Below are 25,695 nucleotides of genomic sequence, written 5' to 3'. Positions count from 1 at the left end.
CTCTTGATACCGAATAATCACAGCATGCTTCTTCAGCCAGTAGTGATCACGTAACGAGCGAGAGGACTGTGGAAATATAAGGAACAAGATCAAACACGATCCTTCTGTATAGTTAAAGTAATCTAAACAAGATCTTGTAAATTTATGCAGTATATGCATCGAAATGGAAAGACTCAAACCCCGGTGTGTGAAATCCGGTGGTCTCTTTCCCCAGACACGCTAGTAATTCCAAGTATACTACCGACTCGTTTCGGTATATCGAATGCTTCAGCAAACGCCAGAAAAAGACAGAAACACATTTTACTCGAGATAATGTATACGGGAAAGTCATTTCCGTCGTGTAACTATGCCATTTGTATAGCGTTTGCGCATCCCGGATCATTTAGCTTTTGTCAGTCAAAAGCGACAACTGCGACGCTATGAGCGCAATCGGAATATACTATCAGAACAGAATGTGTATAGAAATAAGTTGCGAGTTGTGATTTCAAAGAAGGGATATATGTGCGCAATGAAAACTACTATTGTGATATATTTGATTACTTTGCTTCTTATTTTCAAAAGCTGCTCATCATTGTGTAAGTATTGAGTCTCAGTGTGGTAGGCTCTATAGCAGTGGTTCCCAACGTTTTTTTAGACACGCTCCCCTTTCCGATTATGAAAAATTTCGTGCCCCCCTTATCGTCATATCACAAAATCCAACCGGGTTGCTAGCAACCTCAACAGATTGTTTGATGGCATCGAAGGTTACGACTGTTGATGAGATAAATAAAAATATGAAATTCGTTCTATATATAGAGAAACACGCGTGAATTGGAGGTAAATCGTGCCCCCTGTAATTCGCGCCACCTTCAGATGCTTTCATGCCCCCCAAAGGGGGCGCGCCCACCCAGGCTGGGAACCACTGCTCTATAGTGAACAAGGTAACATGGTAGGTCTATCAACAGAACTATGGTGCCGACCTGTCTTGGTGCACAAATTTTCATTTTGAGGCATAATTTTGTTACCTTGCCGGGATAATTTGCGATCATATTACAGTTATACCAATATAATTTAGATGTCTGCAAACTACGATCCCACTGTGCGCTAGTGTATGTTCTGCAAATAAATCGTGAATTGACTAGCTCGGAGGACCCGTCGTATAAATATTACACTGGTCTACAAATTTCGAATAAAAATTGCGTTAAATATTTTAATGATTAATTTAGGCTAATTTAAGGTTGCTGAATCTGATTCTGTGCTCAGAATTACTTTATCACGTCAGATTTTTTCTGTATGAATTTTTCTCATTTTTATAAATTAATCAAATTTCGGCTTTCGTTAGTGACATCACGGTAAGCATACAACAGCAATAGATAAAATTTTGTTATTGAAATCATCCATCATGAAACCTGGGTCGTTGTAGTACAGAATGAGTTAGTTTTCGGTGAACTTTAATCCAGTCATTCTCTATATTCGTTCAATCAGAAGCTCTTTTCGACCCATGAAATTACCCTGGTCTTAAAATTTCAAAAAAATTCGCGCCTAAAACTTTAATGATTGATTTGGGCTAGTATTACGTTGCTGAATCCGATTCTGAGCTCAGAATTTCTCTATCACGTTAAATTTTTTCGGTATGTATTTTTCTCATTTTAATAAATTAATCAAATTCCGGCTTTCGTTAGTGACATTATGGTGAGCGTACAACAGCAACAGATTAAATATTGTTATTGAAATCGTCTATAATAATGAAACCTCGGTTCTTGCAGAACAAAATAACTGAGTTTTCGGTGAACTTAAATCCAGTGGTTCTCTATCTTCTTTCGATCAGGACCTCTTTTCGACCCATAAATTTATATGTTGATGCAACTCTTTTTAGTCGGTAGCAGTTATCATCTTTATATACCAGTCATCGTTTAAATATTGTGATTAGTAGCTTCGTAACTAATTTAGTTCTCTACGTTATCTATCTTCGTACATCTGTCCTGCAGACTTATTCGGCCAATGCATTTCGTGACAGCACACTGCTCTTTCGTAAAACGTAAGAGTTTGCAAACAATATACATTGTATTGTTGGTATATTATGTAGAAGAGAATTGTTCACTGCGGTGCATGACCCAAATATGTGGCCCTTTAAGCTTGTTTTGAAACAATAAAAGAAACAGGATGTCTATGCTTTTCCAAAGAAAGTGCTTATCATGATAACTTGAAAGAATTTATGATCATTATTCTCCGTCTGTACTTATCTTGCTAATTCTTCTAAACTAGAGTTGGTCGAAGTGATCGGCCTTGCTACTCAAGTAGCACAAGTAATGCCTTACATTTCTACTCAATTAGAAGTAGAAGTAGAAATTTCTAAGACGTGTGAAAACTATTTCAAGGGGAAGAGGAAATGAAAGGTCTGAGAATTATTAAAAGTCAGTAGTAAAAGTCAGTAAATACCTAAGTATACTTGGTCGGGGGGAGGGTGGTTGCATACTTCCAACAGTTAGTCGGAGGTGGCTACATACGAAATCACAAGATGTATCGTCGCAGCTAACGCAAAATGACTATAATAACACCACCCATGGGTAGAATCTTCGAAAAAATAAATTCAGTTACCGCGACTCAGAGGCTATTTCTCACGTTTCTTATGACAATATAACTCTCATGATAGTGGTGCAATATTATCCCTGAACTACTTTCTACTTTGCAAAAACCAAATTGCAAACGTGATTAGTTCATCTAGAATACTATTCAGGTAGATGCTGAAGTAGTTGTAAATCATTGCCACTTCCGTAAGTACTGCAAGTAGCCAAAATCTACTTGAGTACCTCGAAAAAGTAGAAATATTCAACATATATAATATTTCAAAAACGTGATGTGATAGAGCAAAAATAACGTCATATTCGTATTCAGCGCCCCCAAATTAGGTAAATTTGGCTCAAAGAAGTCTAGGCGCAAAATCGTGTAGACCAGTGTAATTATTTATGGGATTTATTTCCAAACTGGACCATCATCATTCCGTTAGCAACATTGGATCGTAGGATTCAAGTATAATGAAACTATCGAAGAGTCACGAGCTTGATACGCTAAAAACCAACATATTTTCCTCGATTCCATCGGCAACAATTTATCCGACATTTTTTCAATCTTGACTACAAATTCTACAATGTAACATTCCCGAGATGGAACACTTCATTCGCCGCATAACTCGTCATACCTCACATTTTACTCCGGATCTCTGGCTGATCACTATGCCCGTAATCTTGACGCGAGAAAGACGTACGAGTCAGACCAAAGACCTGATTGCATGGTAACGCTGGTATTAGTGTCGTCCCCGCCTTGCGCATTACTGGGATAGCATAGAGGGGTGGTGCAAGACTTAGAGAGTCTTACCAGGCTATTACTGCACCTTCCTTGTCCAACGGCATATGCACAATGGACATCCTGCACTCATGGTATGCATATGCAGTATGCACAGATACTGTGTATGTCATATCATAAGTCGTTGGTTTTAATTATACGTAGATATGCACCCTGTCGTTGCAGCAAAAACTGAGTGGATAAAGATGCGCGGATCCAGACAGAGTGAGTATGGATGGAGTCTCAATGAGATAGGCTAGTGAACATTATTTTAACGAGGTAAAGCTGATCAACAGAACTACGGTGTCGACCTATCCTCGAGCACAAATTTCCATTTCGAGGCCTACTTTTTGTACCTTTCCGGGAATTCGTGGCCATATTAGTTACTAATATAATTTCGATGTATGCGAAACTGATGTTGTCGACCCTGTTTAGCTATAGTCACGGACGACGCGAGTCAGCCTTCAGCCAACTTTTGCAGATGACCCGACTTGATTGGAGTCATTTTGCAGAAATGACGTGACTTAACTCGGCGTTTCGGGAAAGCGAGTGGCGCATTTGGTTAAGCGCCAGCGTCACGACACCAATGGTAGTGGTTCGGATCCCGATTCGGGCCAACTTTTATGTGTCGGAGGTTTCTCTGGGCTCCTCATCGCCGACCTCACTGCAGTTACAGTGCATTGAAAAGCCCAGACTGAAAATGAGCCGTGCTTCAAGTCGGCAGCAAAGACCACGAAAGGGACGCATGGGTGCGAGAGAGACTGACATCTGAATGAGCGAAAGATTGAAGAAGTCGTCCCCAAGATTACCAAAGACGAAGAAATATGAACATTACAAAAATTACTGTCGTGGTGCACATAGCCTGGAAAAGGCGAGAAGCACCACTGTAAAATGTCAATAATAATAATAATAATAATAACATTTACTGCAAACTCATTGCACAGGAAGACAAACAGCGCAAAACAAAATCTCTGAGCTATCGTCACGACAAGTACACCAGAGAAGTCAACTTGGAAACAGCTAACCTGTACACTGCAGAAAACACTGTTGCTAAACCCACAACAATAGCAAAAGCAGCACGAGTCCGATACAAAAATGCAACGCTCAAAATGAGAGAAACGATATGGGAGTCGATGCCTCTTCATGGACAGCACAAGAAGTTAACTTCACAGCCCCATGTAGACGAGCTTTCATGGACCTGGCTATCCAGCTCTGGCCTGAAACCGGCAAGCGAAGGATTCATTTTCGCAGCACAAGACCAATCGCTTCCTACAAAATATTATCGCAAAAGAATTCTGAAGCAAAACACGGACGGCAAATGCAGAATGTGCCACAACCAAAATGAAACTGTAGCACATCTCATGTCCGGCTGTGGTGCACTTGCAGCTACCGAATACACATGGAGACACAATAGGATTGGTCACTACATTCATCTTGAATTATGCAAACATTTTAACATCACCACTTCGACAAAAAATTGGTACGATTACAGCCCAGAACCAGTGACAGAAAACGAACAAGTAAAAATTCTGTGGGATGTACCAGTTATAACTGACCGCGAAATCAGGAGCAACCGCCCGGATATAATCGTCAAACTAAAAAAGAAAAGAGAATGCTTATTCATTGAACTGGCTGTCCCAGCTGATCACAACCTACTGCAAAAAGAATCAGAAAAATACTCCAAATACGCAGACCTCAAAATGGAATGTGAGAAAATGTGGCGATGCAAAATAAACATTGTACCGATAGTCATTGGTGCTACAGGGGTCGTGAGTAAAAAACTCATGAGACATATCCAACAAATTCCGGGTAACGTTCGATTCGACATGATCCAAAAGATCACATTATTGGGCACTGTGCACATTCTTCGGAAGGCCTTGAATGCACCACTGGACTAAAATTACGCTTGTGAATCACAGCATAATTTCTGTAATTTCGATTCTTCATCTTCAATCATCTCTACCTCTGCTCTGTAACCCTTGCCAATTCTTCATCTGCTGCAATTCTGTAATCTGACTTCTCCGTGTATTGCATAGGAATAACAACTTGAATGTATTACTGAAATTTTAAAAATTTACTCCAATCTCGCCATTTTCGTTTGGGGGCAGGTTGCTCCCCGGATTATGTGTGTATCTACCAGTTTTACTGTGAATAAAGAATATAATAATAACTAACATGCTGCAATGAAATCAAGTCTAAAAAAAGAATACATCAGCAGGCTCAAGTCAATTCTCAAAACTGAACTCAATTCCAAAAACAAAATCAATGCCATAAACAGTCTTGCAGTGCCTGTCTTGAGATATAGCTTTGGTGTGGTGAACTGGCGCAAAGATGAAATTAAAAAATTGGACACAAAGACGAGAAAACTGATGACAATGCACCACATGCATCACCCAAAATCTGACACACAAAGACTGTACATCCCCAGAAAAAAAGGTGGTCGAGGACTACAAGAAATTGAACAAACTTTCAAAACAGAAAGCATCGGCTTGTCACAGTACATCAACAACAGCGATAACATTTACTGCAAACTCATTGCACAGGAAGACAAACAGCGCAAAACAAAATCTCTGAGCTATCGTCACGACAAGTACGTCAAAGAAGTCAACATAGAAACAGCTAACCTGTACACTGCAGAAAACACTGTTGCTAAACCCACAACAATAGCAAAAGCAGCACGAGTCCGATACAAAAATGCAACGCTCAAAATGAGAGAAACGATATGGGAGTCGATGCCTCTTCATGGACAGCACAAGAAGTTAACTTCACAGCCCCATGTAGACGAGCTTTCATGGACCTGGCTATCCAGCTCTGGCCTGAAACCGGCAAGCGAAGGATTCATTTTCGCAGCACAAGACCAATCGCTTCCTACAAAATACTATCGCAAAAGAATTCTGAAGCAAAACACGGACGGCAAATGCAGAATGTGCCACAACCAAAATGAAACTGTAGCACATCTCATGTCCGGCTGTGGTGCACTTGCAGCTACCGAATACACATGGAGACACAATAGGATTGGTCACTACATTCATCTTGAATTATGCAAACATTTTAACATCGCCACTTCGACAAAAAATTGGTACGATTACAGCCCCGCACCAGTGACAGAAAACGAACAAGTAAAAATTCTGTGGGATGTACCAGTTATAACTGACCGCGAAATCAGGAGCAACCGCCCGGATATAATCGTCAAACTAAAAAAGAAAAGAGAATGCTTATTCATTGAACTGGCTGTCCCAGCTGATCACAACCTACTGCAAAAAGAATCAGAAAAATACTCCAAATACGCAGACCTCAAAATGGAATGTGAGAAAATGTGGCGATGCAAAATAAACATTGTACCGATAGTCATTGGTGCTACAGGGGTCGTGAGCAAAAAACTCATGAGACATATCCAACAAATTCCGGGTAACGTTCGATTCGATGTGATCCAAAAGATCACATTATTGGGCACTGTGCACATTCTCCGGAAGGCCTTGAATGCACCACTGGACTAAAATTACGCTTGTGAATCACAGCATAATTTCTGTAATTTCGATTCTTCATCTTCAATCATCTCTACCTCTGCTCTGTAACCCTTGCCAATTCTTCATCTGCTGCAATTCTGTAATCTGACTTCTCCGTGTATTGCATAGGAATAACAATTTGAATGTATTACTGAAATTTTAAAAATTTACTCCAATCTCGCCATTTTCCTTTGGGGGCAGGTTGCTCCCCGGATTATGTGTGTATCTACCAGTTTTACTGTGAATAGAGAGAATAATAACTCGGCGTTTCAAAATTGGATTGACTCGTGACTCGAAGCAAAATTTCGAGTCTAGTTCAAGCCATCAAGGAAGCGGTATCGACGAATTCGCTGTACCTGTAGGCAGACTTGGACAACTAAATAATTATAATTGTTCAATTGGACTAATTGGAGCGAAATGCCGGTAAGCGAACTCTGATCTCATATGTTAAATGTTGCTTTGGTCTCATTCTAATTCTAACCTAATTGGTGCTATGTTTCCACGCTCCAATATTAATTGTAATATAATTTCTGGTTTTCCCGAAAATGCTACAGTACAACTGTATAGTGTGAAACTAGCCAAGTTTGCTGTTTAGACATTTGCCCTTTGCATGCTTATTTGATTTAACTCTGATATAGTATGAACTGAACGTCGTTCAATTTCCATTGTTTTTCGAATTCAGCAATTCTGGTTCTAATCTAGTTTGGAAAAGCCTGTGTAGCTATCATTTTAATTCTAATCTTATTGAATAGTGTATTCATATCGAAATGAAACCGAATATTTTCGGCTTACACTTGTCAGGGGTAATCGTCAGCAACTAGGCAAACATCTGTTATTTGAGATCTCATTTCATGCTGGTGACGTCATATTTCGTGGTACGATTGTTGATATACAATGTTCTTTATAATTCTCTTCCAGTTGCTGAAAAAAGTATTCGGGTTCATTTCAATATGAAGAAACTATTCAATTGTATATTGAAGTTCTGTGCCTACAAGAAGAGCTCTTATATAATTTGGAAACAGGTATAAATGTATAGCAATAATTCTGATCTAATTCACAAAAGATTAAAATTTTCTGTAGTCGCGCAAGTCTGACCGTAGTCTTGACATGCGAGATGGTGTAATGGTGATGCGTCCATCTTCTTGATCGATAGGTCGTGGGTTCGATCCCCGGCCGAGTCATACCAAAGACTCGAAAATTGGTATCCGCAGCAACAACGGATAGCGTGGAGGAGAAAAAATGAGGGCCTAGGTGACCTTACGGTCGTGTCGCCTATCCGTCGTCAAATCCTCTCAATGGTGCAGACGAAAAAAATGTCATCTCCCTCTCTCTCTCTCTCTCTCTCTCTCTTTAAGTCATGATGATATAGTTTGTACATTTATATTGCCCGCCAACAACTGGGACAGGCTTAAACTGTACCGTATATGCATATGTAGGATGGGTTGTGTATTGCATCATAATAATTTGTTTTAAATTTCTCATATTTCATATTCATCATACGCTGAAGGTATAATTACCTCGATAATAATTACTCCATGCAGAATTAATAGCGACTCAATCAGCTAGTCAGCTCGGATTTGTCGCTCGCGTGTCGTCACCCGAGACAGCTTAAACTTCAAGTCAACACGAACACGTTATAAGACCTAATGTGTAATGTTGTGAGTTACGGAATTGTTCTAAATCAGTTTTAAAATTGATGGTTTATTTCTATTATCAGTGGCCAAGACATCGTGCATTTTGAAACTAGACTTTAACATTTTAATATATCTAGCAGATCCGTAGAAAATTCGTTACTGTAAGACAGGCTCGTTTTGGTATGGCAAATAAAGCTTCAGCAAACGCCGTTTCCCAGGGCGATACCAAATCATAGAAACATAAACACAACAGAACACGCAAGCGCATAGGCCACGCAGCCAGCAATTCTGGTGGATTGGCCTTCCGCCGCATAATTACACAGCTTAAGTCGCGTTTCCGCTTCCCAATAATTCAGCTGTTGTTTCGTCCGTTAAAATGCTGCTTCCGGTATCGCGACGCGTGAATAAAAAGCGACAGCTGCGACAGCGTATACCAACAGTCAAATGTACTTTGCAAGTGGTGATTTTATAGAAGGAATCTCTGCGCAATGAAACGTACTATTATTATCTGCTTGATTGCTTTACTCTTTACATTCGAAAGCTGCGTATCAGCGGGTGAGTGGGTATAGAGTCCCAATACCGTAGGCTCGTAATTACTACTTTTGAAAGGAAAGGCTGGTCGACAAAACTACCGTGCGGATCTCACCACGTATACGGCCCCTTTTCATTTTGAGGCATAATTTTGGTGCCTTGCCGAGAGAATTTAAGATCATATTGTAGTTAATAAAATAATTTTGGTTTTTGCAAAATTGTTGACCATGTTTATCGAGTATCGGTAACGGTACAATTGCTCATACACTTTCGTGACCACATTACTTAATCGTTTGTCATGCAAAGCAATCACAAATCGACTGGATTGGCGGTATATGGACCTGTGTTATAAACATTATCTATCGCATTTATATCTCAAATACACCAACCTCAGTCTGTTTTCGTGGATCGTAGGATCCAAATGTAATTCAAATAGCGAAGAGTCATGAGTGTGGGTGGCCAACCGGTGGCTCGCGACAAGGTTTTGAGTGGCCCGCGATTTCGCGATTTTCGAAGCAAGTTATATCATTACCAAATGAATAGCCCAGTCAAATATTGTGAGTCTGTAAGCCCAACCAAAAATTTGATTATCCTTACCGAGAAATTGGGGATGTCGGTGACGAAGATATTAGTTCCGGCCAATATTCCCTCTAATCGTGCGCAATTGCGCAGTGCTGACACGGTCTCTGCGCACAGAAAATCTAAGTTGCGCATAAAAAATCGGAAGTGATGACCTTTTTTTTAGTCGTTGCGCAGTGTTGTCCAAGGTACCGCGCAGTGAGTTGGTGAGTGCGCGCAGATTGACTCAAAAATTAGATGGAACTTTGGCTCGGACGCATTCGCGTAGCCTGGAGCCAGTCACGTTTTTCGTAGAGATTTTCGTACATTACCATAAAGTAGAATGTTTCGCGGCAGATTTATTTGACTTAGAGCTTCGCGCGATTTATTGTCACTCGGTTTCTTGCTCGTGATATTGGTAACCCTCCTGAAAATTAAAAAAAATAGAAATTCGCCTAATTTACGGAATTGAGCATAACTATATTCGCATGAGAGCGTGCTACTTGATGCGTTCGCAGAAAGATTGTTGGCGATGAAGCCTTGGCACAAAATGATGGACGCATTTTGAACGAAATCGTGACATCATGTCCGAGTTCCTAATATCCCTGACCTTGGGAACTGAGCCCAATGGTATACAGAGGTGACCCACAATATAAGCGACATATAAGCGACAAATAAGAAATATAATTAACCGAATTCATTCATTACCTTTGAAAAATTCTCGCGTTTCGTACGGCTATAAGGACATCATTGTACAGTGAGTTTACATGACATTAATGATATCGATTGCGATACGTGGTAGGATAAGTCTCATTTTCACGGTTACCTAATCCCGCTCGCTCCTATCGGACGACTAAAAAAGGTCATCAACCAGAAAATGGACCGCGCAACGGTTCGTAAATCTCATGTCGCTCTTTGGCCGAAAAGGTTGGTCACCCCTGGTCAAGAAGTTTATAATATACTCAAGTCGTCAACCATCTTGGTGCACTGTTACTTCAATTCCATCGGCGACAATTTGTGGACATTATTTCATCATTTATATACCTTCGCGGGAAGGACCCTTGATTGTCGGTATTGTTGTTGTTGTTGTTGTTTAGTAAACAGAAAGATGTGGCGCTTATCGCCTGATGACCTTTTTGCCCCACGGTCAAAGGAATTATAAACGAAAAGAGGAGGTCGTATGAAATAATAACGGATATTCGAATGGAGTAAGAACGATCAAATGACAGAAAACCATAAGCACTGAAGTTACAAATAGCGGTTACACGATAAAACAAATTCAACTACATACGGAGTAATTCGAGAATCAATGAGTTGATTGACAATACAATAATTAAATTTCAATCGAGCACATTTATCGATGAGAAATTTCCGATGAATATCATATCTTGGACAACTAATTATAAAATGATCCACGGTTTCCGGGTAGCGGCAGTAACTACAACAAGGAGATTCAATCATTCCAATTTTGAACAAATGGTTATTCAGACGAAAGTGGCTGGACTGCAGACGAAAAATAATACTTTATTTTAAGCGAATTCTACGTACGGGAGGTTTATTCAAAAAGAAAGAATTGAAATTTTTATAATCAGGATTGGCGGTATAATTGGAATTTTATTCTGAAGTCAACCTGGTCAACTGATCCCTATACGACATACGACATCAACCTCAACATTTCCCTCGTTTCTCTGATGCATTGTTGAACGTTGATTATGCACCCTTTCGTTATAGCAAATGAAGAAAGGATATTGAGGCGTTACTGCAACAGAGTGTGCAAACTGGTTCGACGCCCTTCTGGCGAATACAAGTTCAAAAGGAATTGTCGCAGAATTTCCAATCCGGGTAATGATAGATTAGCGGAGACTATTGTGTGTGAGACTCATTCACGTTTATATATTCAGATGTCAAAGATGCATGCCTGCACTGCCAGCAAAATTGTGAATCGGCAATAGCATTAACCTAATAAGGACAGTGCAAAGCGGCAAGTTGTGAACCAAATTATTTCTTGAATGAATTCCAAACGTGCTTTCAAATACAGGGGATATGTTCACTCTATTAGTTCTGTACTATTCATTCCAATTAACTTCATACCACTTATTGTCTTCAAATACAATTGTTACATGGGCGGCTTGACGAATTATAGTTCACATGTGACAGAGCTTTGTGATATCTTACCTTAATATTCCCTATTCCTTATTAACAATTTCAGAATTTTAGAATTTCAAAACACAATATAGTAATTATGAAGTCTTCTTCCTTGCTGGCAGCATTTGCAGCAGACAGATGCGGGCGATCAAATTTCAGCCAGACTCATCAGCACACGAAGGATATGGCTGTAATTGCCAGTCATAATTATATACAGCTTGTCCGAGAGAGTGCGTGACAGGAAATTGAGAATGCAGGAGTGGCCACTGGAGGTTCAGATATACATTTTGTTCAAAAAATAAAGCTCGTATGACATAAATATAAACAGGGTGTTGTGACTAAATGGCGTGCAAAAGGAAGGATGGTACCGAAGAGATAATGTCATTCATGTGAGGATAATATGAACAATCGATTCCCTTGGTGGTATATATGTATCGTCAACACAATATCAACATACTTATAATATTATGAGGGTTTTAGACGTTGTGAGCATTGTCAATTCGCTATTTCCGCCTCAAGTAATATGGTCACTTTCCACAAAATGGCATATTTTTTAAATGTATAGAACCATTTTCAATCGACAGTTTTTCGAATCTATTTATATCGAACCCACAAGCACAGTGTACTCGCGACACTCACCTATACTAGTCAAAAGTCCAAAAGTGACTTTCATCATGTTACGCAATACCTGTTAAAATACAACAATCCCAGTTCCATATCAAAACGGACAATCACCTATATCGCGACAAATATTCATTTTGTGCATTCGAAATCAACATGCGAATCCATGTATGCCTTATACGTGAATAGTGTCACAAGATTCCAGCTGTATGCAGGTTTCACTTATAAGCAAGATATGTTACGACTTCGTGGCATATGCCAGGGAAAGCGATGTCAAGATTTATGCAGGTCTCGTTCACAGTTATTGTAATTGTGCAAGGTGAGTGCAGTCTTCTTATCGGCTTCGTAATACTGCGCTTTTGTCATACCCATAAAGGGAGCAGGCCTATATCTGAGTTTCGTATTTAGAGTGACTGGTACCCTGCCCAAGGTTACTTTTGTCAATGGGTCGTGATCCACCATATGTCTCACGAGAAATTTCCAGTTTCATGCTTTCAATTTGCTCTCTGAATGGCATCGAAGTGTGAATACAAATATATTGAGAATATTATTCAGTGAATATTGGGTAATAATATGCCGGGAACCGCTTTTAAAATCGAGAGATGTTTACGGTCACACCATTACTGGTGTTAACTTTAAATTCAAAGTTCAATATTGGATGAGATCATAGTCTCCTATATGGTGTCGACACAGGCAAATCTCACGCCTCAGTGAAATTGTATCACGTCACAATTTCCATTTGGCTACAGGCAATTTGACGGTCATTTTTGACGAGCTTGTCGAGCATTAAATTTGGTAAAACGGGTATCAATCGAAAGCTGACTCTCCACTGATTATGAAAATATAAATGTTATTCCGCTCGTGACCCTGGAACTCCCACAATCAGCCTCGAATTTTTCATTGTTATGGAGATTGACATTGGGACGCAACAATGATGTCTGGCGAAACGAGAGAGTACCTCAGGACGTAACAATGCTGTCTGGCGAAACGAGAGAGAAAAAGAGCCAGACATCATTGTTGCGTCCCAATGCCAATCTCCATAACAATGAAAAATTCGAGGCTGACTGTGGGAGTTCCATGGACACGAGCGGAATAAAATTTATATTTTCGTAATCAGTGCAGAGTCAGCTTTCGATTGATACCCGTTCTACCAAATTTAATGCTCGTCAAGCCGGTCAAAAATGACCGTCAAATTGCCTGTAGCCAAATGGAAATTGTGACGTGATACAATTTCACTGAGGCGTGGTATTCGCTTGTGTCGACACCATATAGGACACTATGATGAGATTAAGAAATTTCGTTGTGGTTCAAAATTTGCACACACTGATTTAATAATGTAAGGATAGGATGTGGTCGCCACGCATAGGACTGTGTGCATTTACAACCCATACAATTTCAAGTACGTGTGTATATTTATTAACTCTGATAATATTTGCTTATCCTAACCCCAAATCTGCATCTGTTTGTTTTAGGAATTACTGCTCAATCGTGTCAGTCAAACTACGATTGCTACCTAGAAGATATCTGCTGCGACAATGCTTGTTGCCAATATGGGGCGGATAATTGCTGTGAAGAAATAGAGACAGACTTTACGCGGTAACAACAACAACATCAACATTTAAAAAGAGTGTCTTGAACAAGCGCAGCGCCCTAACCGCATAGAGTACGATGGTTTTGTGATAGGAAATTAATTGATGTCTGTTTTAACATCATACTGGATGTCGTTTCCATCTTCCTCGTGTTTTAGAAAGAGTAACAGAATATTCGGCATTGAATGAGCGATGGACGCCCAGGACATGTATTTTCTGAAATTGTTTGTTGTCAGTCATAACGGTGCTTTTGTAGGGCCTACTTTATACGACGGAAAAGATAAATATTGCATATACGCCCCAGATGGCGACATACTTCGCGTAGGCAATTGTGAAATTGCTCTTACAACATGTTTTTAGAAAGTATTTACACAATTATGTCATGATTTTAAAACTTGAAAAAAAAATAGACTTTATTTAAGTTCTTTGTTTTAAAGTGTTTTAAACGACCATTTGTTTTAAATGCAACCATAGTGAAGTGTTTGGAATCAACTTTTATCAAAATACACCAACCAAAACTCTGTCAACAAAAGGAGTTCGTGTATCACCTAAAAATAGTACATTGAACGCTCTCTCATTCGAAATTTCATGCTGGTGACGTCATATTTTGTGATACGATTGTTGATATACAATGTTCTTTCCAATTCTCTACTAGTTGCTGACGATTACCCCTGACGAGTGTCAGCCGAAAATATTCGGGTTCATTTCAATATGAATATACTATTTAATTGTATATTGAAGTTCTGTACCTCCAAGAAGCTCTTCATTTACATTTATAGACGCGCGTTTTAGTATTTTCCAGGAATTTTTGGCGCAATGTCTCTATTTTCGTTTCAGATCTGTGGCAATAATCGTCTCCATCCTTGCAACCATTATTTTTCTGATTTGGGGATGCGTCATCATGACAAGGCGACATCGGAAGTCAGAACAGCACCGGCGTGATATCAGAACTGACGTCAGGAGCACGGCTCTCGAAGCACCAAATAATGTTGCAGGTATATCTTTTCATGATGATTAATGATAATATAATAATAATTACAAGCTGTTTATATATATATTATCGTATGGTTTCCAGAGGTGATCACTGTATCGAAGTTCTACTTTTCTCAAGTAGGTTTTGCATGCTTGTACTACTTACTCGAGGGGTTATGTTTTTACACTACTTCCACATCTACCGAACACTGTTTTAGGAAAAACTACTTAGTTGGTACACTTTGAATTTTGTAAAGTAGAAAATAGTTTTGGGATATGCTTTCGTCACTTTTATGAGAGAAATTGTCACGATAACCGAGTGATTCTTCACCTTGTTTATGCTCGCGACTCAATTTCCGATTTGAAAATATTCCGCTACGTACCTCACAATTTGGTAAGCTGTTAAAAGGGTATGCACCTTTGACCTGCCCAAGATATATCTTGGAGCTGATCAGTGACAGCGAAATTAAATGCCAGAATCATCTGCATATTCGCCTTGAAAAATAAACAGATGTCATCACATTCGCGACTCAGGGACCCCCAAGTTAAAAACCATACCGTACCAGCTGGACGAGATATAGCCCCGTCTCATGGTAACTGAATATATATAACCTAAAATTACACTTATTTTGAAAGGGCCACATATCAGACCAACCTGTAAAATAAGCGAATCATCGTTCAAGTCTACTTTTTGAAATTAGTTACCCGTATACTTTTCATATCTTCATTTCCTAGTTCTACTTGAAGCAGTTTTGACATGTTTTTGGCAATACTTTGATCACCTTTGCTGATAATAACCAAAAATACATTAATATCTTTAGACTGCTATTTGACTTTCGACATACAACATCCATTTCCCACACGTCATTACATTGCATATTCATTCATTGGTCAGCTGGCCCATATCATATTCATAATCCATTTCTGTAAGATGGTTAAAGAGCAGGCTGCCTTTAGGTACTTATATTGACACCGTTCCAACAAAGGATATCATGCATCGTAGTAAAAATATAAAATATAGCTGAATATAGGTTATACCCTGTGTAACTGCTCCTAACTTAAGGAGCGTTATTGGTGCCAATTTTTAAACTTAACGCAATTCCAGGCCATTCTTGAGAAACGATGATCCGTTGATGAAGGTGAAGTTAATATGTATTCAAATAAAGGGCGTAACAGGAATACAGGAAATTAAAATAAGTCTTAAAAGTAGGCTTCAAAATAATGGTCGCCAAACCTACAATGAAACACAAGTTAACAACTATCGACCAAACAACACAACATAACTAACAGCGTACCAACAGCAAAATCGACTAGACCAGGGGTTCCCAGACTTTTTATGATCGCGATCCCACATTTCTATTTGGCGTGCTGATTAGTAAAATATTGCTCAGTACATTCGCCAAACCTACTACGAGGGAAGGTAGCGACTCTGTGTGCAGCAGTAATAGGACTGATGCAATTATGAACTCGTCAACCTTCGTCAAATAAGAGTATAGCAACGTATATAGGGTCTTTTCGAAAGATTTCTATAAATTTATCCAATCGAAGTAGTAAAGTAGGGCTACTGTTGAGTGAAATTCTTCGTCACCCGAAATACGAAAAACGATATACAAGTTATTCGGTGGCATCGAGCATGTGTGTATACTGTATAGTGTATGTGTTATATTGTCAACAAATAGCACTACCAGTTACTTCTACTTTTTCTGAAAGGGAAAATTACCGTCCTATTGATTTCCAACTTTCCGACACGTTAATCTTCACAGTAATGGCCAGACAGCAACCTTAAGTTATAGTTATAGCGTTTTAAAATGACGCTTCGACTGATCTGATACCTTGTTTACCGGGTTCGCATTCCTCAGAGGTGGTTTTACTTTTATTTTAATAAACAAACTGAAATTTACAGAAATGAGCCTCCGATAGAATCCGCCTAATAGGCATTCTCGCAACCGGCCCCTAGTTTGCGAACACCTGGATTGAACGAGGCGACGCCTAATGAACACATATAAAGGAAATGTCCAGAAGAAACACTCTGATCTAAATCCATACTAGGAAGTTATCAATGTTTTCAACCCTCCACGCCATCTGATCCGTGTAATCGGTGGGCCTCGGGCCGTGCTACAAGTCGGCAGATGATAAATCAAGATAAAAAAACAAGTCGGCCTGGTATAAATGACCACTGATGTCGAAAAACACCATGAATACCCCCACCCTCCCCACCCCCTATCCACATACACACATTCACGCACACACACACACACACACACACACACACACACACACACACACAAACAAACAAACAATGTTGTCAACCGAGAATAGCTTTATATTTGATTGTAGGGAGTGAAAACTGAAATTTATGTTAACAGCAAACCCCGTTCCCGCACGGACCCTGTCTCTGCCAGGACACTCTGAAGCTCGTCAACGACCACCTTCATACTCGACGCATACGCGGGATCACCAACCGCCACCGTATTACAGTCTATACGACGATGTGGCTCTTTGAACATTCGTAGGAGTTCTATCACCAGAGGTCTCATACATGCCACATCATGCATGCATAATTGCATATATGTACTATTGCCTGATGGATTAAAATGTATTGAATAAATCGAATCATTTGCTGTCTCGATGCAACCGGAAGTAAATTTTGCGACTGCAATCAACGTAGTCCTTCAAGCCATATTCGAGTCCAGTATCATCAGTTGTAACAGCCGTGCTCTATACTTACATTTGTGACCGTTTCAGTAGCAATGACTCGTGTTGTAAATTCCTCCTTGTGTCTGGATGTCTCGGCGAGTGGTGTGCTTTCAACTCAGGCCCAAGTAGCCTATATGCGTTAATAAAGGCATTGCAGCAGCTTTCGCATCGTGAATCATCGACTATATAAGGTATTTTCCAGTGGCGGCTCGTCCTATAGGGCAACTGGGGCATTGCCCCACCTAAAATTCTGTTCAATAACAATTTAACCATTTATAAACGCACAGCGCTCAATATATATCGAGATCACAGCGAAACCCGCGTTCTTCTTGTGCTTTCGCTTGCAAATGCCCATACATAGCGAAGTCTCCGCGAAAATCGAATTCTCTTCTGTGTTTTCGCTTTGTGAATGCCTAGCCGGGGCTTGCCCCGGTAGCGCTCATAACAAGCTTTCACTATCTATTCTCTCAAAGCTGCGCACAATTAAGAAACGTTGCTTTACTCTCTCCTATTCGTAAAATGGCCGAGCAACCGGGGCAAATATGCTTGCTCGCCCCTAAGGTGTGATGTAACAATCGTATCTATATCTGAACTCGGATACCGTGATATGCGCTGAGTCGACCGTTGCTGGTACAGGTCGATTTTGATGGTGTTTCACGCCATGATAATTCTTGAAACTCGGTATGTCATGTCGTGATGGTGGTATTTAACACTGTCCTAAGTTTCAGGGTTTCTACTCAAAGTTTAGGGTAGTAATTCCGTTTCCAAAGTCGAGTGTGTGCTGATCGGTCATGTATCGCAAACATATTTCACGCAAAGCCGGTATTGGTCTCCATTGATTTTAACGATGCTCCTTAGCTAGATCCGTCATGAACTTTTACATGGTATGTCTTGATTTTAGTATCCAACGCTGTGCCAAGTCTCAAGGTTGACACTCAATGATTAGGGCAGCAATTTCGTTATTAAGTTCGAGTATGGTAGAGATGTGCGCTGATCTGACACTTAGCCTACCTAACGCATTGCGGATTTCACGCAAAAGCCGGTGTATCTGTGTTCCATACTGAGATAGGTGATGAGATGATGATATCATGAAACAGTTTACTAACATCCTCGGTTTGCATTCAAATATTTAGTTTTATTTTATATTCTCCAATGTCAATTTCACCGTGGAATGGTGGCCTTCGGGCCATTTGCTCACAATTACAACCCCTGTCAAGCGCGATAGCTGTTTCGTTTTCGATGGCGGCTAACAGCTGATCGCTTGATCAGCCGATTCCTCAGTAAATATTACGCAAAATTCGGCGTTGATCTGTTCGTATTAATTTTGACAGTGTACCATACCGAAAACGGTCATGAGGCTATACTTCTCGATGATTTCATGTAACAGTGTACCAAGTTTTCGGCTTTCATCCACGTATTTATTCGGTAATATATTTTCCGAAGGCGATTTTGCAGCACACATATAGACACTATAGACCGTAAGCCGTATGTGTCGTGTGACAGTCTCCAGCCTCAAGGCCAGAATCTCCCAAGCTGTACCGGGACCGAATTTCCGAGGCTGCTATCCGTAGTTCTTCAGAATGATGTTTTGGATTCAATATGACATTTCCTTGTCCAATCTATGAGATAACAATTGCGTATGTGTCCGAACTCGTTGACCTTTCCAGTTAGGCATACGCAATCTCTCGATTTATAGTCATTTCCATTTCTGCAGATAAGTAGTCAGGTCAAGTGCGAACATGAATCGTGTTGAATCTTTGCTCCGTACGCCGTTTAGCCAGCTGCCTTTAGAGCAAAAATTAGAGGTAAAGCGACTAGGTCCGTATCAGCCTAGAAATTGCCCATTGATCCAATCGTACGCCGGAGGAAAACGCACTCGTGCCTTTTCTTCAGCGCATTTCGATAAAAATAAATGGCTTACTTATGCCGAGGATAAAAACGCCTTGTTTTGCTTTTACTGTCTTTTATTCGACAGTGCCTGTACTGGAAGCAGTGGCTCTTGTTGGAACAAAATTGGTCATCGCGATCTGAAGCATTTGTCAGAGCGTCTGAAAACGCACCAAAAATCCCAAGTGCACAATTGCACATGGCTAGGGCAGTTAAATATAAATTGTTTGGCAGAGTAAGTGTAATGTCGCAGCTCAATGAAAGTTATCGCGTATCAGTCTGCAAGCACAATGAGCTTGTAGATAAGAATAGGCATGTTCTCTCTCGGGTGATTGATGCCATTAAACTTATTGGAGTTCATGAATTGCCCCTTCGAGGCCACGATGAGAAGGAATGCTCTCTCAATAGGGGGGTATTTTTGGATCTAATTAAATACACGGCTTCCATTGATAGCATTTTGCGCGAACATCTCGACACCGCGACAGTAGCTAAAGGTACCTCAAAGACTATTCAAAATGATGTGCTTGATTCGATATATCACATCTATCTACAGCATTTGTTTACCGAGATTGTTGACGCTGAATTTCTATCTATTCAGTCTGACGAAACAACTGACATTACGTGTTTGTCACAACTAGTCGTGATTTTTCGGTTCACGAAATTTGGTATGCCAGTCGAACGATTCCACAGCTTTGTGGCTGTTGACGATCGCACTGCTGTCGGAATTTCTTACGTATTAAAAAAAACATTACAGCCCTATTCAGTTGAGTCGAAACTTATTGCGCAAACCTACGACGGCGCAGCAGTCATGAGCGGATCGCGACATAGCCTACAAGTTTTAATGAAAGAAGTTTACCCGCATGCGCATTTTTTGCATTGCTACGCGCATCAGCTCAATCTTGTAGTGAAAAAAATGTGCTTAGGAATATCTTCTGTCAAGATATTCTTTGCAAATCTTTCAGGGTTCTCCTCCTTTTTCTCTGTTTCGCCAAAGCGATCTGATCTATTGCGCGACATATGCAAGCACCGGTTACCTAGATGCGTATCAACACGGTGGAACTTCCAATCCAGAGTTGTGCAACGAGTGTCAGAGAGTAGGGTGGAGCTTCTGGAATGCTTCTCAGTGATTGCGAGCTCTCCTGTCTGGGATGATACTTCCATACGTGAAGCGGCGGGGCTTAAACGACTCCTGGAAGACGAAGAATTTTTGTTCTTTTTGAAGCTTTTTTGTGACATCTTCATGCACGTCGATACACTGTACAGCACTTTTCAGTCGCGTATGGCCGATGGTACTACTGCGCAATTGTGTATTGCACATTTTTGTGAGGCAATTTCGCATATCCGGGCGAATGTACACTTCGCTGGTGACACAGCGCTTTTACGTCGTGGGATAAGTGTGCAAAACCTGCTTGTTGCGGCTTACGAATGTTGCGATATACTGATGTCCCAAATCCAACATCGTCTGAATAGTGACCAGTTGGTTACTTTCGCCCTGTTAAATCCGGGAAATTTCCCTGCCTACAAAATTCATTTTCCTTCTGGACTACTGCGCAGCGTGCCTCGTTATTACCCGATGATCGACATTGCTCGGTTGGAGAGCGAGTTGACTTGTTTGTATTCTAACACATCCTTTTCGGAAATTAAAACCACTAGTGAACTTTCAAAATTCCTAGTTGAAAATTCGCTTTCGATCAACTTTGCTACAGTAACTAGCTTTCTGAATATCATTTTGACCACCCCGATTTCATCCGCGGAATCCGAGCGCAGTTTCAGCACATTGAAACGTATCAAGACCTTTCTCAGAAACAGGATGGGCCAAGATAGGCTTAATGCGTTGGCTGTTCTCTCGATTCACAACGACGTGGTTCTGGGAATTCCAGATTTCAATAAACTCGTTATTGAACATTTTGCTAATAAGAAATCACGTCGCGCACAATACTTATACAAGACATAAATTAATGCTGGTGGGCGGACGAATGTACACATCATGTTCTTTCCGAATAATTTCAATCAAGTGAGCCCAGGTAACTCAACCATGTCTATGGCTAAGGAAAAGTGAGTGGTTTTCATCCTTATTACTCGAGGCACACTGACAGTTAATTTACCGATATATTTTGTTATGGCTATGGAAAAAAAGTGAAAAATTCATCAAGATGAAATAATCTATTCATGAAATTGTTTAATGCGATATGTGCTCGCATTTCAATTTAACACAATGCTTTGATTCCTGCTTGAATGATGGCAGGCAGACTCGTAATTAATCTTCCATGGATAACAGCTGGCTTTTTATAATGTTTTACGTTTATGGGTGCCACCGCTTTGATTGCCTATCCCCTGGTCGTAACGCATCAGGATCGTGTACCAAACACTTTCGGACGAGGGCAAATCGATTTGACTCGCTTTCGGGACGAGAATCCATATACAAATCGGGTCGGAGGCGCTGCAGCACTTTACAGAATTGCTGAGCATGGAACGATTAAAACACCACAAGGTGTCATGCGAATGCTCTTTGTAGGTAGTTGGTCTGTGTATTTTTGGTATAGTCTTACTCGGCGCTTGCGTAATCTCTACCACGAAATCATAACGCATGCTACTAAGGATAACCTGATGATTGATTCGTGGCATGGGAACGATTCTTAGTTCGCGTACATTTTGTAAAATAATCATTTGAATAAAAAACAATGAATAAAACATTTGTTACCGCACTTCAAGTCACGCCACAGGCAAACCTCTCGCGGCACCTACGTTAAAAATCATTGTTTACGGGAAATTCATGTGGCCATCATGAACGTTGAAAAACGCTACTGTGACGTCATATTGATAACAAGTCGCTTCCGGCCCTTGCCCCACCACCCGATATTGTCACGAGCCGCCACTGGTATTTTCAGTCACATATACGAGCAATATTTGCACTGTATAAACCTACCGTTGTATTACCAATTTGAGGTTATTTTTAGAAATCGAACAAATATATTACATACGCGTGACAATATCGTCATGGTTCCGTCGCGACTGAAAATTATACCGTTCGCGACGCATGTTTGAGTCGAGACACATATTTTAAGACATTTGCACTACAGTAACTTGTTGCAAATGTGAGTCTGTAATGATGGTATTTACTACTATCCTCGTGCCTCGTACCATTCATGCGCGGTGATTGCTCGACGTGTCCCCGAGTTTTTAATCAAGTGGTATGTTTTTTTCGTTTATTTGTGGTGTTCATGGAGTTTATCGACTACTATGGTCAATTGTAGGGTTACCATATGTCCTCCTTTTTCCGGAAATCGAAAGTGTCCTCCGAGAACGCTTATTCACGGCTTATTCACGCTATTCAATTTGTATTTTGTTGCTAATAGTCGCATTGGGCTGTGACGACATCAAAACCGCCACCAACTCTTTCTCCGCTCTGGTGAAATTGTCTCCTCTCCGTTTTTTTTTCTCGGGATTTATTCTTAATATATATTCACCGTGACCACTCAATTACCCAGTCATCAATAAAACGAGAAATCTATACATGTTAAAATTGCGGTATCTTTATCTGCACTCTGCAGTCTATATGCCGTTTCATCAACAACCTGACCACTGACAGTCAGTTGCAGGTGTTAGCACTATTACGCAACAGATACACGCACATACCACTTGGCTCCTCCTCTCCATCTCATCCGTCGATCTGTGTAAGCGGTGTCTTATATAAGCCTAGAAGTGGGCCGTGCTGCAAGCTGGCAGCTACAGATTAAAAATGAAGAAAATTGGCGTGGGATAAATGACCAATCTACACATGTAAGCATGGGTACTCACGAATAGGCTTTGCCTATTTGCACTGCTTACTGAAGAGGATATGATTTTTGATTTCTATTTCTACGTAACAGTTTTCTATCTATAACTAGGCATACAATACCGACTATTTCACTAGTGACGACTCAGGCCACAATGCTGAAGTACATGCTGATTTTTCAAAAGTCACCGAATGTATCAATTGGAGCTATCAAATGCTATAATAATCTCATAAAATCAATATCTCACGTGGCTTTGCCAACCATTTCGACGAGGACTTGCAAGGAAATATTATTATTACGCCTTAACGGTCCAGGCCAAGACCGGACAATGTATTCGGCGTCTGACTATTGCTACATTGATATTGAGTAGAGTGTGAACGGGTTTCTATACTTGCTACCGATATCACCCCATAAACAAGCTAGTGTCCAACACCCCCATCGCACGGATTTGGTTTTTATGATACAATAAACATATCAAATCGAAATGGGTCCCATACGCCTGCTTGATTTTTCACATTATTAAGCGATGTATTCTTTATATCAATTTCATTGGTTGGCTGAATAAGCATCATTAGCGGACTATCTACATCAGCGGTTCTCAAACTTTTTTAGGCACGCTTCCCCCCTTTATGATAGTACAAGATTTCGCACCCCCACCCCTCCCTTATTGACAAATCACAAAATACAACCAGAATGCAACCAGGACTACACACAGAGCAATAACGCTCAACTGGAGGTAAATCGTGGCTGGTGCGAATTTTTTTTTCAGTTGACCACAGCTTCGCGCCCCCTTCAGTCGCTTTCACGACCCCCCTCCCAGTTTGAGAACCACTGATCTACATACAGTGTAGTTCGTTCTTGATGTTGTGTGATCGCGGGTCAAGCTCGCAGCAGAGAGTCACTAAATATTCACAAACGGAAAGCTGAATATTTCGAGCAAACTTTTGTAACAAAGCAAGTAAAAAGATATCAGGTTGCATGCTCGTTTACTGGTGATTCACAGTGCAGAACCTACTAAGGTTCGTTTGTGAACGTGAACCTCCAAATTTCTGAGGTTCACACACAGAACGCGAACGTGTGCCTCACGTTCACACCATCCCTACCAAGCACAGCTTTGACTTTCACACTATATTTCTCTATTTGTGGTTGGTGGGAGAAAACGGCAAAAAGTTTCTCTCTGATAGGTAGATTATACAATATCTCAGCTGCAATTTCATAGCTTTTGTCATATATTTTCAAGCGATATGGGATACTGTGACAAAGACAGGTCACTATGTTGTGTCACAGGAATCATTAATCACCGATTAGTTCTGAATAACTAGTGTTGTCATCGACATGTGTCAAAAATTAAGGGCAGTCATAACTCAGTTTGGAGGGCAATGTTTTATAAAACTACATTGTCTATACTTTGAACTTTAGTCCTTAATTCGTCACCGGCTCGCAAATTTTGCGGAAAACTATTGAAGTTTTGGCTGTCATAAGAATACGATCCATGTCGTTGGCAACCCTGCTTATAAGACCTCACTCTTAAAAACAAATGCAGGGGTGAAAACCGCCGCCAACTACGCTCGAGGTGCCGGGATAGATTGTCAGCAGCAGAACGTTTCGAAGCGTAGGCATTTTAACCGGGCACCTTTTCCCAAGTGTCGCTCGTTCATACGACGACAAAAAGCTCCGAAAAGAAGGAGATACTCAAAGAAGCTAATTGTAAGAACAAGATGGGCAGTGCGGGCTCGTCCTCCAGGGCAACTGGGGCATTTCCCGATCCAAACGTATGTGCTATAACGTATAGTTCACCATTAATGGACGTACAGAAACCGATATAATAGCGAAATTATGAAACAATCGTAGAATCTTCTGCGTTTTTGCTGGTGAACGCCTGTGCCCGTGCCCCGGTACAGCGAACAAGCATTACGTATATCTATTCTCTTAAAGTCGCTCACAATGAAGAGGCGGCGATTGCTTTCTCTATTCAATTTACGCGGCCAAATTAGTGTACAGGTGGGGCAAGAATGCGGCTTGCCTTAACAGTATGATGAAACAATGGTATTTGTATCTGAACTCTGTTACAATACCATATGCTGCGTCGACCGTTGTTGGTCTATGTCGATTTTGACGGTGTTTCGCACCTTGATGAGTCTTGAAACTTGGTACATTATGTCATGATGCTGGTATCTAACACTGCCTTACGTTGCATGGTTGATACTCAAGGACTACGGTAGTAATTTCGCTTTCGAAGTCGGGTGTGAAGTGGGTGAACTGTTCCGTCATATATCGCGAACAGATTTAAACAATGATCCATAACGAGATCAATCATGAGATTTAGCACGCTATGTTTTGATTGAAGTCTCGAACGTTGTGCCAAGTTTCAAGTTTGACACTTAATTATTTCGGTAGTATTTTCATGTCCGAAGGAGTTATCTCAACACTGCGACACTGCGCCGTTTCTACTCTCATG

The 25,695-nt window shown here is 40.6% G+C and overlaps 1 protein-coding gene across 3 annotated transcripts; it reads left to right on the top strand.

Annotated features, from left to right (window-relative positions):
• The first annotated feature begins 415 nt into the window (after positions 1–415).
• Positions 416–17,511, top strand: LOC145443542 (uncharacterized). Of its 3 annotated transcripts, XM_080321491.1 has the most exons (7): positions 416–575; positions 3,508–3,546; positions 11,282–11,392; positions 11,452–12,635; positions 13,789–13,912; positions 14,743–14,900; positions 17,244–17,511. In XM_080321491.1, the coding sequence occupies exons 4-7, from the start codon at positions 12,572–12,574 to the stop codon at positions 17,378–17,380; spliced, it is 483 nt and encodes a 160-aa protein (XP_080177617.1). In that variant the 5' UTR covers positions 416–575; positions 3,508–3,546; positions 11,282–11,392; positions 11,452–12,571; the 3' UTR covers positions 17,381–17,511. The 3 variants fall into 3 exon arrangements, with proteins under 3 accessions (XP_080177617.1, XP_080177618.1, XP_080177616.1); XM_080321492.1 differs by lacking the exons at positions 416–575; positions 3,508–3,546 and adding an exon at positions 8,187–8,956; XM_080321490.1 differs by lacking the exons at positions 416–575; positions 3,508–3,546 and adding an exon at positions 8,187–9,016.
• Positions 17,512–25,695: the final 8,184 nt, after the last annotated feature.

The sequence above is a fragment of the Botryllus schlosseri genome, chromosome 7, assembly GCF_051294905.1.
Source record: "Botryllus schlosseri isolate E-star chromosome 7, Bs_hap1, whole genome shotgun sequence".
Lineage (NCBI taxonomy): Eukaryota > Metazoa > Chordata > Ascidiacea > Stolidobranchia > Styelidae > Botryllus > Botryllus schlosseri.
The sequence above is the reverse complement of the archived record's forward strand: the minus strand, read 5'-3'. Positions and strand labels throughout refer to the sequence as shown.

Excerpts from the sequence above, each read along its gene's own strand:
- LOC145443542 (XM_080321491.1), top strand. The coding sequence starts at position 12,572 with ATGCCAGGGAAAGCGATGTCAAGATTTATGCAGGTCTCGTTCACAGTT. Across the intron at positions 12,636-13,788 it reads AGTTATTGTAATTGTGCAAG|GAATTACTGCTCAATCGTGT; the intron begins GTGAGTGCAGTC and ends TGTTTGTTTTAG. Across the intron at positions 14,901-17,243 it reads AGCACCAAATAATGTTGCAG|CAAACCCCGTTCCCGCACGG; the intron begins GTATATCTTTTC and ends TTATGTTAACAG.